This window comes from Equus quagga, chromosome 3, assembly GCF_021613505.1.
Source record: "Equus quagga isolate Etosha38 chromosome 3, UCLA_HA_Equagga_1.0, whole genome shotgun sequence".
NCBI lineage: Eukaryota > Metazoa > Chordata > Mammalia > Perissodactyla > Equidae > Equus > Equus quagga.
Genome location: NC_060269.1, coordinates 74,203,588 through 74,217,112, shown reverse-complemented (window position 1 = coordinate 74,217,112; position 13,525 = coordinate 74,203,588). Strand labels below are relative to the sequence as shown.

Here is a 13,525-nt window from a genome sequence, read left to right as displayed (position 1 = left end):
TCTATGTTTAAAACTTTTAATATGATGTAGAGCTTCAGTTTTTGATGGACAGTATGCTTATACATTTTAATAGGAGAGAAGAAATATAGAAAGAATTGTAATAATTTTTTCTGGTTCTTCATATTCTAAAATCATATTTCTTTGTCTGTAAGTTCATGTAGATCTTGTTATATTATACACTTCCAAATGTCAAATATTAGTGAAAACAACCCTATCAGGGATTCCCAATGCTTCATTATTTCAGTTCAGAAAAGAGTTTAATATTCTATCTTGTACAAAATATTAGCCATGCATAAGGTAATTGAACATTAATTTTTTTAACTTTGACTCTTGTAACCAGGTTTATGCCTGAGTTCTGCGCTGTTAATTTCCCTAATGTAATACCTGGAGCATGGGAAGTAATACTAGTAAAAAGCAATTTTTATAGAAGTTAGTGTAAGATGGAATACTCTTAAAATTGCTTTTACTTAAGAACATATTATGTTATAAAATCCCCCTAAATCACTATATTACTTTTTATAGTTTTGGGTAAACATCAGAAACACAATATTCACTTCAGAATTGCAATCTAAATTTTAGATACATAATTTCAAATATTGTGTTGTCTTGGAAATAGGCAATTTGGCTGTCAAACATAATCCTTTGGTAAAATAAGGCAGACTGAGCAAGTTAATGATTTTAGTGAATTGAATTATGCACAAGCATTCAGTTCTTAAATAAATAAATAACATTGTAAACTATTTGCATTTTTTTCTTCATTTGGAAAGACTAAAATCTTCATTTTCTTTTTTTACATCAGCAAAACTTGAGAAATAAAAATTGTAGTTATAATCATCAAATATGGTACTAGAAATAGTATCAGTATAAAAAAGACTAAAGTAATTCTCAAACTTGAGTGGACTTAACAATCACCCTAATTCTTAGTTACATGATGGATGAATTTTCCCCGGGCCCCAATCCCAGGAAATTCTGATTCTATCAAGCTCCCAAAGTGGTTCTGATACAAGTAGGCTCTTGAACACATTATGAGAAGAGAATGGAGTCACACTGGGGCAGTGTAGCTGTGATCAAGAGCTGTAACAGAGATGAGGACTTTTCTAGAGGCCCCCAGGGTTTTGATCACTTGCTAGTGTGAACTCTCCCCAGAAGTCTTGTTTACCGTGACCCTAGGCCCCAGGAGGCCTTGGGTTCTTTCTGGGAGTGGTAGAAGACACACTTTGCTAGGTCTTATTTCCCTTCTGGTCAAGAATGGTTGCAGGGGATGCAGGCATCAGGAAGGGGTGGGGGTAGGGGGGACATGTTTGCTGGTATTGCTTTCAACAAATGAATAGAAATTCATCCTATTCTTTGTTTCAATATGTACAGATAGTCTAGTATATAGCCATATTTCTAAGGTATTTTACAATCCCCATAGTAGGATGTAAATTTTGAAATAAACTTCCTGCAGAGGATTTTGCTAAACGTGTGTTCTTACTCAATTATAGTCTCATATTGTGACATTATTTGTAATTGATTCTGCACATAACAAAACTGTTCAAAGATATTAGTGTCCAAATGGTAATTGCATTGGCAAGTATAGGATTAAGTTGCAAGATTCCACTAGAATTTGAGGACATAGAGTATATTTATCATGTCCTTGATTTGTAACAGAGACTAAAAAGCATTCATTTGCACAATTAGATCTGCCTAAAGTCCAAGAAAGGAATTCAGAAAGAAAAATATAAACTCTTTGGTCTTTGTTCCCAAGCTATGATTAGCCATACTCATTTTTTTTTTCCACCACTGTCACCATCTTCTGCTTTGGAAAGAAGAGGTAGAAAGGGGAATGACGGAGAACAAAGAAACGAGGGGATGCCAAAATGGTTTTATCTTGCTCAGAACTAGGACAGCAAAATTCGATTTGCCAGTGGAACTGAAGTTAATTCTCTTTTTAATCTGCTCAACTGATCATATGCTCTTGTCCATTGGAAAGACCAAGGAAAGGACTGCAGGTTTATTTCATTTTCTCAATCATATTGCCTGCAGTGTGATTTGATACCTAAACCAGAGTTGGCAGTAGACGATGTGAATTTAAGCCTAGCTCTGTGACTTACTATCAGTGTGACCTTGGGCAAGTCTCTCAAACTTTCTAATGTGTGTCTTCTCTAACAGACACTTCTTTAAACATTTTCTAATGTGTTTAACATTTTGTTTTTGAGTTAAAATACTTTTCTCAAAACTAGCACTATGAATAGTATAAAATACACCGTAATATACATTTAAATACATTTTATATATTATTACTGTATTGAATGGAATTTCAGTGTATGTACTTTGAAATGCGGCACATTTACAATCAAGTGCTAAGCCACTTTTCAGTAAAAGAAAACTCAGGGACTTGCATTGAGGATGGGTCAGGGATGGACCAAAAGATATCCCTCTTCATTGTTTAAGTTGTTAAGCAATTGAGGAATAAGACAAGAGAATAAGGCAGAGGGAAAATCAAATATTGCCTTTATTATTGATGAAGTTGGCATTGCTAATGTGCTGTATATCTGGGAGAAAGTAGAGTTTGTAATGTAAAATCCCAGAATTAGACAGAGTTACCCAACCAAACACAGAAAACTGTGGACCATAGACCAAGAACCATCAAGAACACATGCCCTTATATGCTGCAGAAGCTTAGTGAAACAACTGTAGTTAGAACTGGGATACTGGTTGCAAGCTTATCCTGAATCCCGGTCCCCAGGATATTCTCCAAGTTTTATATTGATACAATAAAATTTACTACCCTAACTTTGTGTGATTATATGTTTTCTTTGAAATTAACTTTATGTTTGTGGGAAATGCTTTGCCACATGGCAAGGTATTTCGAAGATGAATTTTCTTACAGCCATATAAAAACCAATAAAACCTTGATCCCATTGGGGTCTCAATCGTAACTCTAGCAAATACTCAGCAAGCATTTGTCAATCACCAATGTGGCTATAGGCTTGTTATACAAGTCCAAATACTCACAAAGAAAACTGGGAAACATGAATTCAAATCTAACTTGCCTTTGTATAAGCCACCAAGAACATAAGGATATCATTTCATGGAAGAAAGTAACTTGTAGGCTCATGTTTCCCAGATATGTTTTCTTAATTAGTAACCTAGTTTGTGTATTTAATTCTGAAGTGAGTATACACTCTTTCTTCTTTTACTCAAAGTAGATCCAAAGCTCAGGCCTTTTTCTCCAAGCAGAGTGGACAATTAGAGATACTGCCGTAAGTTCTGTCAACTGGGAGAATTGCCTTTCACCATTCTTTCTCAGAGACAACATGAGTGGGGCTGTAAGGAGCAACCGTTCACTTTGGACTGGTATTGGCCAGTGTGTTTTGAGACCCATTCGAACACTAATGTCATGCTTCTTTTTTTCTGCTGACAGGTTAGGTAACTGCACGAGGCTATAGGTGTGTACTGAGGAAGAGGTGGTGAAGCAGTAGGATTTGGTGTCACAGAAGTCTGATCCACATGCTCATGGAACTTACTTGTCCCATCCACACCTACCTGGGTCTGGTTTTATATATTTCATTTCCGTTTTCTAGTGGATTGTGGTTACTCACAACCAAATTTATAATTTTGTGAATCATTTAACACCCAGTTCAAGTGTCCTGTAGGCAGACGTTAACCTCTGTCTGGATCCAATAATGACTCATAAGTTAATTTTCAAATAGAAAGGAGTCATTGGAAGAAGAAAACATGGTCTTCTTCCAAAACCTTAAGGGTATGAGTTGTGGCTCTCTTATGGAGCATTACCAGAAGTGCAGAATGGAGTATTATAAAGCCCACATGACGGGGTAATTTGTACTGCAGCCTGGTCTTATAGCAGAGCCCTTTCTTACTCCAGTCCCCACTCGAAACTGATATCTTTACTGGTTACCTGGTGAGGGGTCAGAAGCCTCACCCAAATATATGTTTCCTTCAAAATGCAAAGAGACCCATCACATGGTAAAATTCAGCAACTTATTTTTCAGTATATGGGGGAATTCTGATATAGCTTAAATCATTGGCTGTCTAGAAAGTCTGCCAATATTGGGGCCTCCTGAACTTCAGCATGGTTTACCCCTTATTGTCTGGTACAAAAGTGTCATATTAAAGCTTCTAGGACATTTGCTCCTTCCTTATGGGCAAGTTTAATTAGAATCATGTCAACACTTTTGCATTACATATATGTTAGGAGATACCTTATGGTATATCAATATTTCTACAGATTATGACAGAGAGCATAACCTTGAGGTAAGTCAATGATATGTGACCCTGTCCCTGCCAGGTGAATGCAAACTGCTTCCTACTCTCTTTATTGATCTCAATTATAAACAAAATGTTTACTAGGTCAATATCTGTGTATAGTTTCCATAAGCTGGTTGGTTTGCTCTGGTAAGATATCATGTGTAGAGCAGCAGTTGATATTAATACCTGATTACATTTATGAAAATTGATAGTTATTTTCTACTGGCAAACTGATGATTTAAATAGAGATGTGAAGAAATAACCATCATTACATTGTCAAATCTTGTTGGTGGTGCTAGTCTTTGCAATTATCCCAGGAATATAGTATTTGTTTTACTTTACTTTTTTTTTGTGGGAGGGGTGGGGTTGAAGTTCCAGAGACTTATATTTTTCCTTTTCTACCATAATATCCTCATTCTCTGTAAGGATTCTGCCATTTGCTATCTGTATATGTTACCACTACACATTCCTGGCTTAAAAAAATACCCATAGGATGTCTGTATGGGCCCAAGTAACCTTTATTAGATATACTCAAGGCAAGATATCATTTATCATTACATCTCACTTCCAGAAGTTCCCAGTCTTACCAGTGCCATGGTGGCATTTTGGCTCCACCAGAATGGTGGTACCCATGGCTCCAGGTTTCTGGGGATGCCTGGAGGAAGCTTCATTGTATACACATTTAGCAGCATAGAAGAATCCTTTCTGCGAGGGACTTGGTTTTCCCTCAGTCAAGAGCTCTGAGTCTGTAAACCAGAGAGGAGGCTGTGAATCTCCACTGTTGCAATTTAGGTCAATTTCTGCACCCAGATCTAGAATTGTTTTGTTTATAAAGGTGAAATTGAAGCATCATAGGCTATACATATATTTCATTCCCAAGGGCCCTCAGGTCAATTAGTTACCACAACAGATCCCTGCAGTGAAAAACACTTTGATTACTTAAACTGTTGTAATGATTAAGTGCTGCCATTCATTCTCTAAACAATCCAGACTTCATTATTCCCCACTGACATCAAAAAGTTCAATTCAAAGATCCAATTCTCATCATTGTCTCCAGGGTACAGAGGACAGACTTGACAGAGCTTTTCATAACTGGTGAATGCTTAATACTTACTGAAGAGAATGTCAGAACACTCTAGAGCCAGGGTCAGCAAACTATAGCCAAGGCGAAATTCAGTGGGTGGCCTATTTGTGCACAGCCTGTTTGCTACGAACAGTTCTTATACTTTTAAAGGTTATAAAATAAGAAAAAGAAGAGAAAGAAGGAGGAGAAGAAGGGGAGGAAGAGGAAGAAGAGGGAGAAGAGAAGAGAAGGGAAGGGGGGAGGAGGAGAGGATACTTACGTGGCCCATAAGACCTAAAGTAGTTACTCTCTAGCCCTTTATAGAAGAAGTTTGCCTGCTGACTCCTTTTCTCCATCTTGGCAGGCAAGTTCTGGCCTTGTAATCACATTGACTGTAGGCCACTGTGAAGTCCAAGCTTTAATTTTCCATTGTAATAGGCTGATAATGCCACCCCAGGTACTTGAGATACATTAAATTCTGAAGCCTGTATGAGCACAACCATATTGATGAATTCAGGCAGATTCAATCTTCTGTTTTGCCCTCCTTGTCTAATAACTCTTAAAATACATTCCACACATATTTTCCAGACTCATGCTGATACATATTGGCAAGAGCCTATAATAACTTCTGCGTATGAAATAGTTTCTCTAGAATATTGCTTTCACTTATGGGATCTAAGACTAGTTATTGATTTGAAAGGCGATCCATAAGGGGTGTCGACGTGGATGCTGAGAAAAGTTGACCTCACTTGTAAGGCGATTGCCTCAAGTGAAGTTCTTGAAAACTTTTTCTTTTTGATTTTGTTTTGTTCTTGTTTGTTTGCTTGTTTGGTTTTACAAGGGAATACAGCTTCCCTCCATTAAACAAGATCCAGGGACATTTGGGAGGTTAAAGTTCTCATCCTCATCTATGCCCTAATCTTTCCCTCTCAAGCCTTATGATTCCATCTTTCCTGAGCAGTGCTCTCAAATTAGTTTGAGAATCTTGGAGGGGTTTTACCTAATACTGAAGTTGTTCCTCTGTCGTTGTGCACATGCGTGCTCTCTGGGAAAGTCAGAGAAGACGCTATACTACACCCCTCCGTCTCGTATTCCCTACTGCCACCACATTCACTAAATTCTATAGACACTTGATCTTCTAAAACTTTCCCCTCTATTGACAATCCACGCCAAATAGTCGCTGGGGAAATTAGAGTCATTATGCTGCTTCTGCATGACATGAATTGCAGTGTGCTATTTCCTCTTGACGAGGGCTTGCCTGTGTTCCCCATAAGTATGAGAGCAGCCCCATTCCAAAGTCCATCTTATAGAGTCTGCCCCCTGTGGCCACTTCTAATACTTGTATTTATCAGGATCCTGGCAAGAAACAGATGCCACTATCAAAGATTTAACTGAATAAATTTAATAAAGGATTATTTATTAAAATGTGCAGGGCTGAAGAACCCAAAGAGGGACCGTGAAGCATTCGAAGACTAACAGCAGGAATCCTTTGCTGCCCTTGGGAGGGAATATGGTTGCTAGAGCTGCATGAAAACTGGGACCATGGAAGAAAAGCCACAGAAGGGCCACAAAAGAAAGCAGCCACTGCCAAAACTAGAATGGGGGAGTGAGCGAGAAGGCCAATAACTATCCCTATTGTTCCTTTCTCTCACCTTCCGTATTCAGGTGGTGTCTCCATTGGAGTGGGCTTGGGAGCCTGGGTAGTGTAACCACAGGGGACGAATCAATCTGGAGAGAGCACAGAAAATATCCAGGTCCTACGGAGACCATTTTTGAGTGTGAATTATAGAAATGAGAAACACTTAAGAGACTGTGTGAGATGATACCACTACCATATTTAATTGATTCTAACAATGTTTTTTGTTCTGAGCTAGTCAAATTTTCTGAAATCAGAATTTATCTTAAAATTTGTAGTATATTATAGTTTATTTGAACACAGTGTTGTTTTCTTAGAGGAATATCAAATAATGGGCTATCTTATGGTCAGTGTTGTCCTAGATTCAATAATCTATAGAGTAATGGCAATAAAAGGAGAGAAAAGATGTGGACATTGCAGAAATAGAATTCTACAAACTTGTGTGAAGTAAGTTTGAAACATTTTAAAACATCCGCATAGATCTTTAGAATCTTTTGAGTTTATAATTCTTAAATGAACAATTAACAATTTGTATTAGTGATAAAAAGTGATAGATGGCGCTGGCCCAGTGGAATAGTGGTTAAGTTCATGTGCTCCGCTTTAGTGGCCCAGTGGTCACAGGTTCAGATCCTGGGCGCGGACCTATGCACCGCTCATCAGGGCATGCTTTGGCAGGTGTCCCACATACAAAGTAGAAGAAGACTGGCACAGATGTTAGCTCGGGGACAATCTTCCTCACCAAAAAAAAAAAAAAAAAGTGACAAGAGGTTGGAGTTAAACATTTGCAGTTTATATATGAAGGGGTATGAGGCCTTTGCAAAATAATCCCGTAACAATTAACACCAGCTTTTTTTACAGAAAAGAAAAAAAATTTCTCTTCCAAAGTTGTTCTGTGAAGCATAGAAGCATTGCTTGCATCTTAAAAGGAAGAAGAAAGGGGAAGGTTCTGCATTTGTATAAAAATAGTTTTTGCTTGTCGTTCTTCACGATAGCTGAAAAGCATAATCTTAAAATAATGTTTTGGTACCTTCCTGTATTTGAAAAGAAGAACTAAGTTAATTAATGTGTATGCGTATAGAGATTTCCCCTGAAGAAGACTCTGAGAAATGGACATGTGAGGTAGTTTATTTAGAGGATGAGCCCATGAAGCACTAGTAAGAGAATGGGGAATGTGAGACAAGAAAGGGAGAAAAGCCAATAATGTGTATATTCATAAGCAGAATAATGCAATGAACAATGAGAATTCAATACCACAGGGAATCCTCTAATTACCGTGTAGAACAAACCTCAGAATTGTCCCACTGAAGGATGGGGATGGTGAGTTATTTCTACATCGACTTCCATCCCTCACTGACTGAGGGTGGCCCTCCCAGACCTTCATGCACTAAATCCCCAGCACTTGTCAGCTGCCAGGCAGGCGCACTGGCTTGGGAAGCTGCCTCAGCTCCAGAGTCCTCAGGCAGCAAAACAGACCTCAGAAGTGGTCAGTGTGCTTAGCAGCTGACCACCAAGTTGTAGCTGGTGGTCCAGGAAGGTGTGGGATGTTCATGCTGGACAGATATATACAGAAAAGCTCTGGTACTTTTTGCCACTATGAATAAGTGAAATTAGCCAATTTTCCTGGAGGAATATGAGTTACAGTGTTTTACTACCTTAATGCCTTTGGAAAATCCCCAGTTTTGTTACCCTGTTGTACAAGTTAGATTACAAAGTTAGAGTATACAACAAATTCAGTTGCACTGATAATTTGAGTAATGGTATATTTGTGTGTGTGTGATTATATCAAGATTAATGTTCGTGTTTTCACTACTGAGTCTATCATGGCTGTAACTCATTTCTTTGTAGTTTTCTGTTTTCTTTTCTTCTGCATTTTGGTTATCAGTTTGAAAAATATAATATTGAAAAGATGCATCATGAAATATTTCTCCATTATGCACAGTCAAACATAGGTAAGAGATGGGATCTTATTCAAAAGAAGAAAAGCTGCCATTTCAAGCTGGGCAGATATAATAGGAAGGAATTTGATTTATGATCTATCTCATTCTTTTAGCAATATGCAGTATAATCTGTTATTGGTGCAAAAGCGTTTGTTGATATCAATTATTGATACAAGTTTCCGTCAAGTTTAAAGATTTGTGACGGTATTTTGTAAGATTACTAAATAAGGCATTATTATAGAATCTGAAAGAACACTTTATAGTAAATTTATAAAAATTAATATGGCTATATTTTATTCCTATATCATTGTATACTGCTGTCATTTACTTTGTGTGGCTAGACTGGAGATTTACATTTTAAATAATTTATTTACAGACCTTAATTGCATCTTCAGTAGCAATTTCCCTTTAGTTTGGATAAAGCTTTTCAGGAATGAAAATCTTGTGTTTCTTTATTTTAGGTTCATCATTTATTGTTTCATTTCACAGACTATAAAAGTTAGCCAACGTTAGTGATAAGAACACTCCTTAAATGTGCAGAATAATAATTTAGATTTGATTTAGTTCAAGTGTATAAAATGAAGTGTATTGCAAGGCCAGCAGGCTCCTCTTGAGAATTCAAAGAGATCAATTGTTGGGTCCACAGTCCAGATGTTACTCAAGGACAAGCTTCTATTTTCTAGGACGAGGAAAAAGAAAACCATGGCCATGAAAAGGCCTTTTATTTTGACTCAACACGGTTTCATAAGAAAAGATTGGGCGGCAGCATGAAGACCATCTGCATGGCCCTGATAAGCTACCTAACCTCTCAGAGGCTCAGTGTGATCATCAGTAAAATGGGAATAACCAGGCCAACGCCATACAGCTTCAGGAATGTTACAGGAAGCAATGCATGTAAAGTGCTGAGCAACATGCCTGGTACATGGAAAGTCTCAGTCAATGATAAGTGAGAAAATTAAAGATTAAAAGACTGAAATGATGTAATCTAGAGAAAAGAGATGACATTTAATGCTAATCTTTAGGTTTTTGAAAATTGTCAAACAAAGGTGATTGACTAAGTATAAGTTGAATACAAATTTAAAAGGAAGGCTCGATTTCAACATAGGAAAAGACGGTCCCAGAGTATTGAGAAAGATTACCTGTGTAATTTTCTCAGGAAGTTTTGAAGGATAGTTATGATTGTCTCTAGAATTGATTTCCTGTGGTTGTCTTCCTATGGAGTGTGATGCCCCACCATGTAACGTGGGAGTATTCGTTCTATACTTTAATATACTCTCACAGCTTATTCTGTGATTTCATTGATTTAAATTTTAGAGTCGAGAAGGAAGTTCATAGATAACCATACTCTTGGAGTGCATCGGTCTATTTCCTCTTTTTCCAGGATAGGAAACCAGACTCCCAGTAAGCTTTCACATACTTTGCATACTTGAGATGAACTCACAGGCTGCTTCCCATTGATATGCAATTTCCCTTTAATTTGAGTAATGGTATATTTGTGTGTGTGTGATTATATCAAGATTAATGTTTGTCTTTTCACTACTGAGTCTATTATGGCTGTAACTCATTTCTTTGTAGTTTAGGCTAGCTCGTATCACTACAAAGAATTGATTTTAATCTTTTAAATAATGTTGCTTCCTCTGCTGTTAGAGGCTAAAAGGACAGACTGGAATCCTAATTCCGATACCAATTCAGTTTTCCCACCTGTGAAATGAGAATAACGTGAGTACCTTGACAGGATACTTTTGAGAATTAAGTGAAATAATGTATGTAAGACATGAAGAGTCCTAGCTTATTTTAAGCAGTTGATCATTTAGATTATTATTAGTTTTATTTTTACTCCAGTTATGTTATAACTATACAGCAACTTATTCTGGCTATCATATAAAATATAAAGAAAACCTTTCCTCTACTGTTCCTCAAACACAAAAATACTGAGTTATGGGCCGGCCCCGTGGCCGAGTGGTTAAGTTCGCATGCTCCGTTGCGACGGCCCAGGGTTTCGCTGGTTCGGATCCTGGGCATGGACATGACACCACTCATCAGGCCATGCTGAGGCGGCGTCCTACATGCCACAACTAGAAGGACCTGCAGCTAGGATATACAACTATGTACCAGGGGGGATTTGGGGAGAAAAAGCAGGAAAAAAAAAAAAAAGATTGGCCACAGTTGTTAGCTCAGGTGCCAATCTTTAAAAAAAAAAAATACTGAGTTATGACCCCATGTTTGTGTTTGTTCAACAGTATTTCTTGAGCATTCTTGAGCATTCAGGCTAGTGAGACACTACACAGAAAATAACAGAACTATACTGATGATTCACACAGCACTTGTGTAGAATTCCTGTATGTTTTCTCCGAGGTGTTTTTTCTCATTCTTTGCATATGAATAGATTTTTAAAATTTTGTCGAATATCTGTTCAAGAAATTGTGCTAGGCATTGTGTATGAATCAATGAGTTGAAAGATAAAGCATCTCTCCTCAGAAATAATATTTAAATCATGAGAAAAGCTATATATAACAATAAAAATACAGTAGCTCTCAAAATCATTTTGGTGTTAATTGCTACATCAATAGTGCGGAAAATACGTGCTCTATATCCAGAAGGAAAAAGATAATTGTGGGTTCCAAGAGTGTTGGTGTTAGGTTCTTTGTACTCAAAATAATATCTTACAAGCTGATTTTTAAGAATAATTACCTTGCTTTATAAAATAATACAGGTGTACTACAAAAATATAAGCAATATGGAAGAGTGAAAATCCTATCTCTCATAAATAACTGTTGCTAACCATTGATGAAATTATTTTGAGTAATGGGTGTGATTGTTTAAAAATGAGATTAGAGGCTGGCCCAGTGGCACAGCGGTTAAATTCGCACATTCGGCTTTGGCGGCCCAGGGTTCGCCGGTTCAGATCCTGGGTGCGGACATGGCACAGCTTGGCAAGCCATGCTGTGGTAGGCATCTCACATGTAAAGTAGAAGAAGATGGGCACGGATGTTAGCTCAGCGCCAGTCTTCCTCAGCAAAAAGAGAAGGATTGGCAGCAGATGTTAGCTCACGGCTAATCTTCCTCAAAAAAAAGAGAGACCATACTCTACATGCTTTTTTTCTGGTGAGGAAGACTGGCCCTGAGCTAACTTCTGCTGCCAATCTTCCTCCTTTTGCTTGAGGAAGATTGTTCCTGAGCTAAAGTTTGTGCCAATCTTCCTCTATTTTGTATGTGGGATGCCTCCACAGCATGGCTTGCTGAGCGGTGTGTAGGTCTGTGCCAGGATCTGACCCAGTGAACCAAAGCCACCGAAGCAGAGCATGTGAACTTAAACCACTACACCCCTGGGGGCCCCAGCATGCTATTTGTAAATAAAATAATTGATTTTAAATTAATATAAAGGAAATTTGAAGGACATTAATTTTCAGGTAAAAATTTCTCTTCTCACATACTTTCTAAATTATTTATTACTGTTTAGGGAGAATTATGATACAAAAAATAATGAGAGAATGTAGTCACTTTTTAAATTCAGGTTTCAAATTTAGGCAGTATTAAAGACTAAATTTTATGAAAGATCAAGTTCTTTATACTTTTTCCTCCTCAAATGCTCAGTTTCCCCAACCTACGATTACTTTTATTTCATCAAGATTTTTAATGTTTGCGTTTTGTAGTGCCATCAGAATCCCCTCAGTATTGAGTCTTTGTTCTATATGTACATGTATTCAACTTAGCAAAATGGAAAGACCAGCGATACAGATTCGATTAGCCATCCTGTAGCCCAGTACCCTAATCCCACAGGATGTTCCTTGCATTCTTCCACAGGCCTCTCACTTATTTCTGTGGAGCATCCCGTGTTCCCATTGGTACAGTGAGTACAGTGTAGACTTGCACAAAGCATGAGCTGGGTTGCGTGTGAAGGCTTACGTTAATCCCATATGATTATGTTGGGGATAACATGGGTTGTATTGTTGGTCTCTGGTATAAGCAAAGTAATACATTACTTAAAGAGCGCATTACAATTTTTGAGAAATAATGATATAACCTGCTGTTGTCATTTCAAATATAAGAAAATTAATACATTGTTTTCTTCTTTTCCAGAACATATGAAAGACATCGTGATGCTCTATGAAGAGGAGGCTGCGGAGTGGGCTCTGTACCTGAGGGAGATCTTGCTACATGTTGTGGAAAGGGAAGCCATCCTGTTATATCTCTTGGAGAACTTCTCTCTGCGGGATTTGGAACTGCTGAGTTTAAACTCTTACAAATGCAAGCTTTTGATATTATCAAACAGCCTGCTTAAAAACCTAACTCCCAAGAAGTGTCAGTTTTTGGAAGAGGTACTTCGTTCACCAGAAAGTGTGGTTACTCTGCTGTGTGGGGTGAAGAGCGCAGACCATCTCTATCAAGTATTAAATATCCCTGGAGGCAGAGGGGAGATCTCGACTGAGCAGGAGCCTGAAGACTACATCTCTGTGATCGAGAGCGTCATATTCAGAGGTAGTGTTGCCAAGGCTTCTTTATTCATTTGCTTTTTTGTTTATTTTTATAATTAAAAACCTAAAGTTTTTTAAACCAATGAATATCTGATGTTAGAATAAAAGAAGAAAAATGAAAGCCAACTTTAATTAACAGTATGTTGCACTTTCCTCAAAATGC

At 37.7% G+C, this 13,525-nt stretch overlaps 1 protein-coding gene across 3 annotated transcripts in view; it reads left to right on the top strand.

The window, feature by feature from the left end:
* BANK1 (B cell scaffold protein with ankyrin repeats 1) overlaps positions 1-13,525 on the top strand; it is a 322,048-nt gene that overhangs the window by 22,427 nt on the left and 286,096 nt on the right. For all 3 annotated transcript variants that reach the window (XM_046657599.1, XM_046657598.1, XM_046657600.1), the window contains exon 2: positions 12,968-13,366. In XM_046657599.1, coding sequence (XP_046513555.1) covers positions 12,968-13,366 — 399 coding nt within the window. The remainder of the gene's footprint in view (positions 1-12,967; positions 13,367-13,525) is intronic.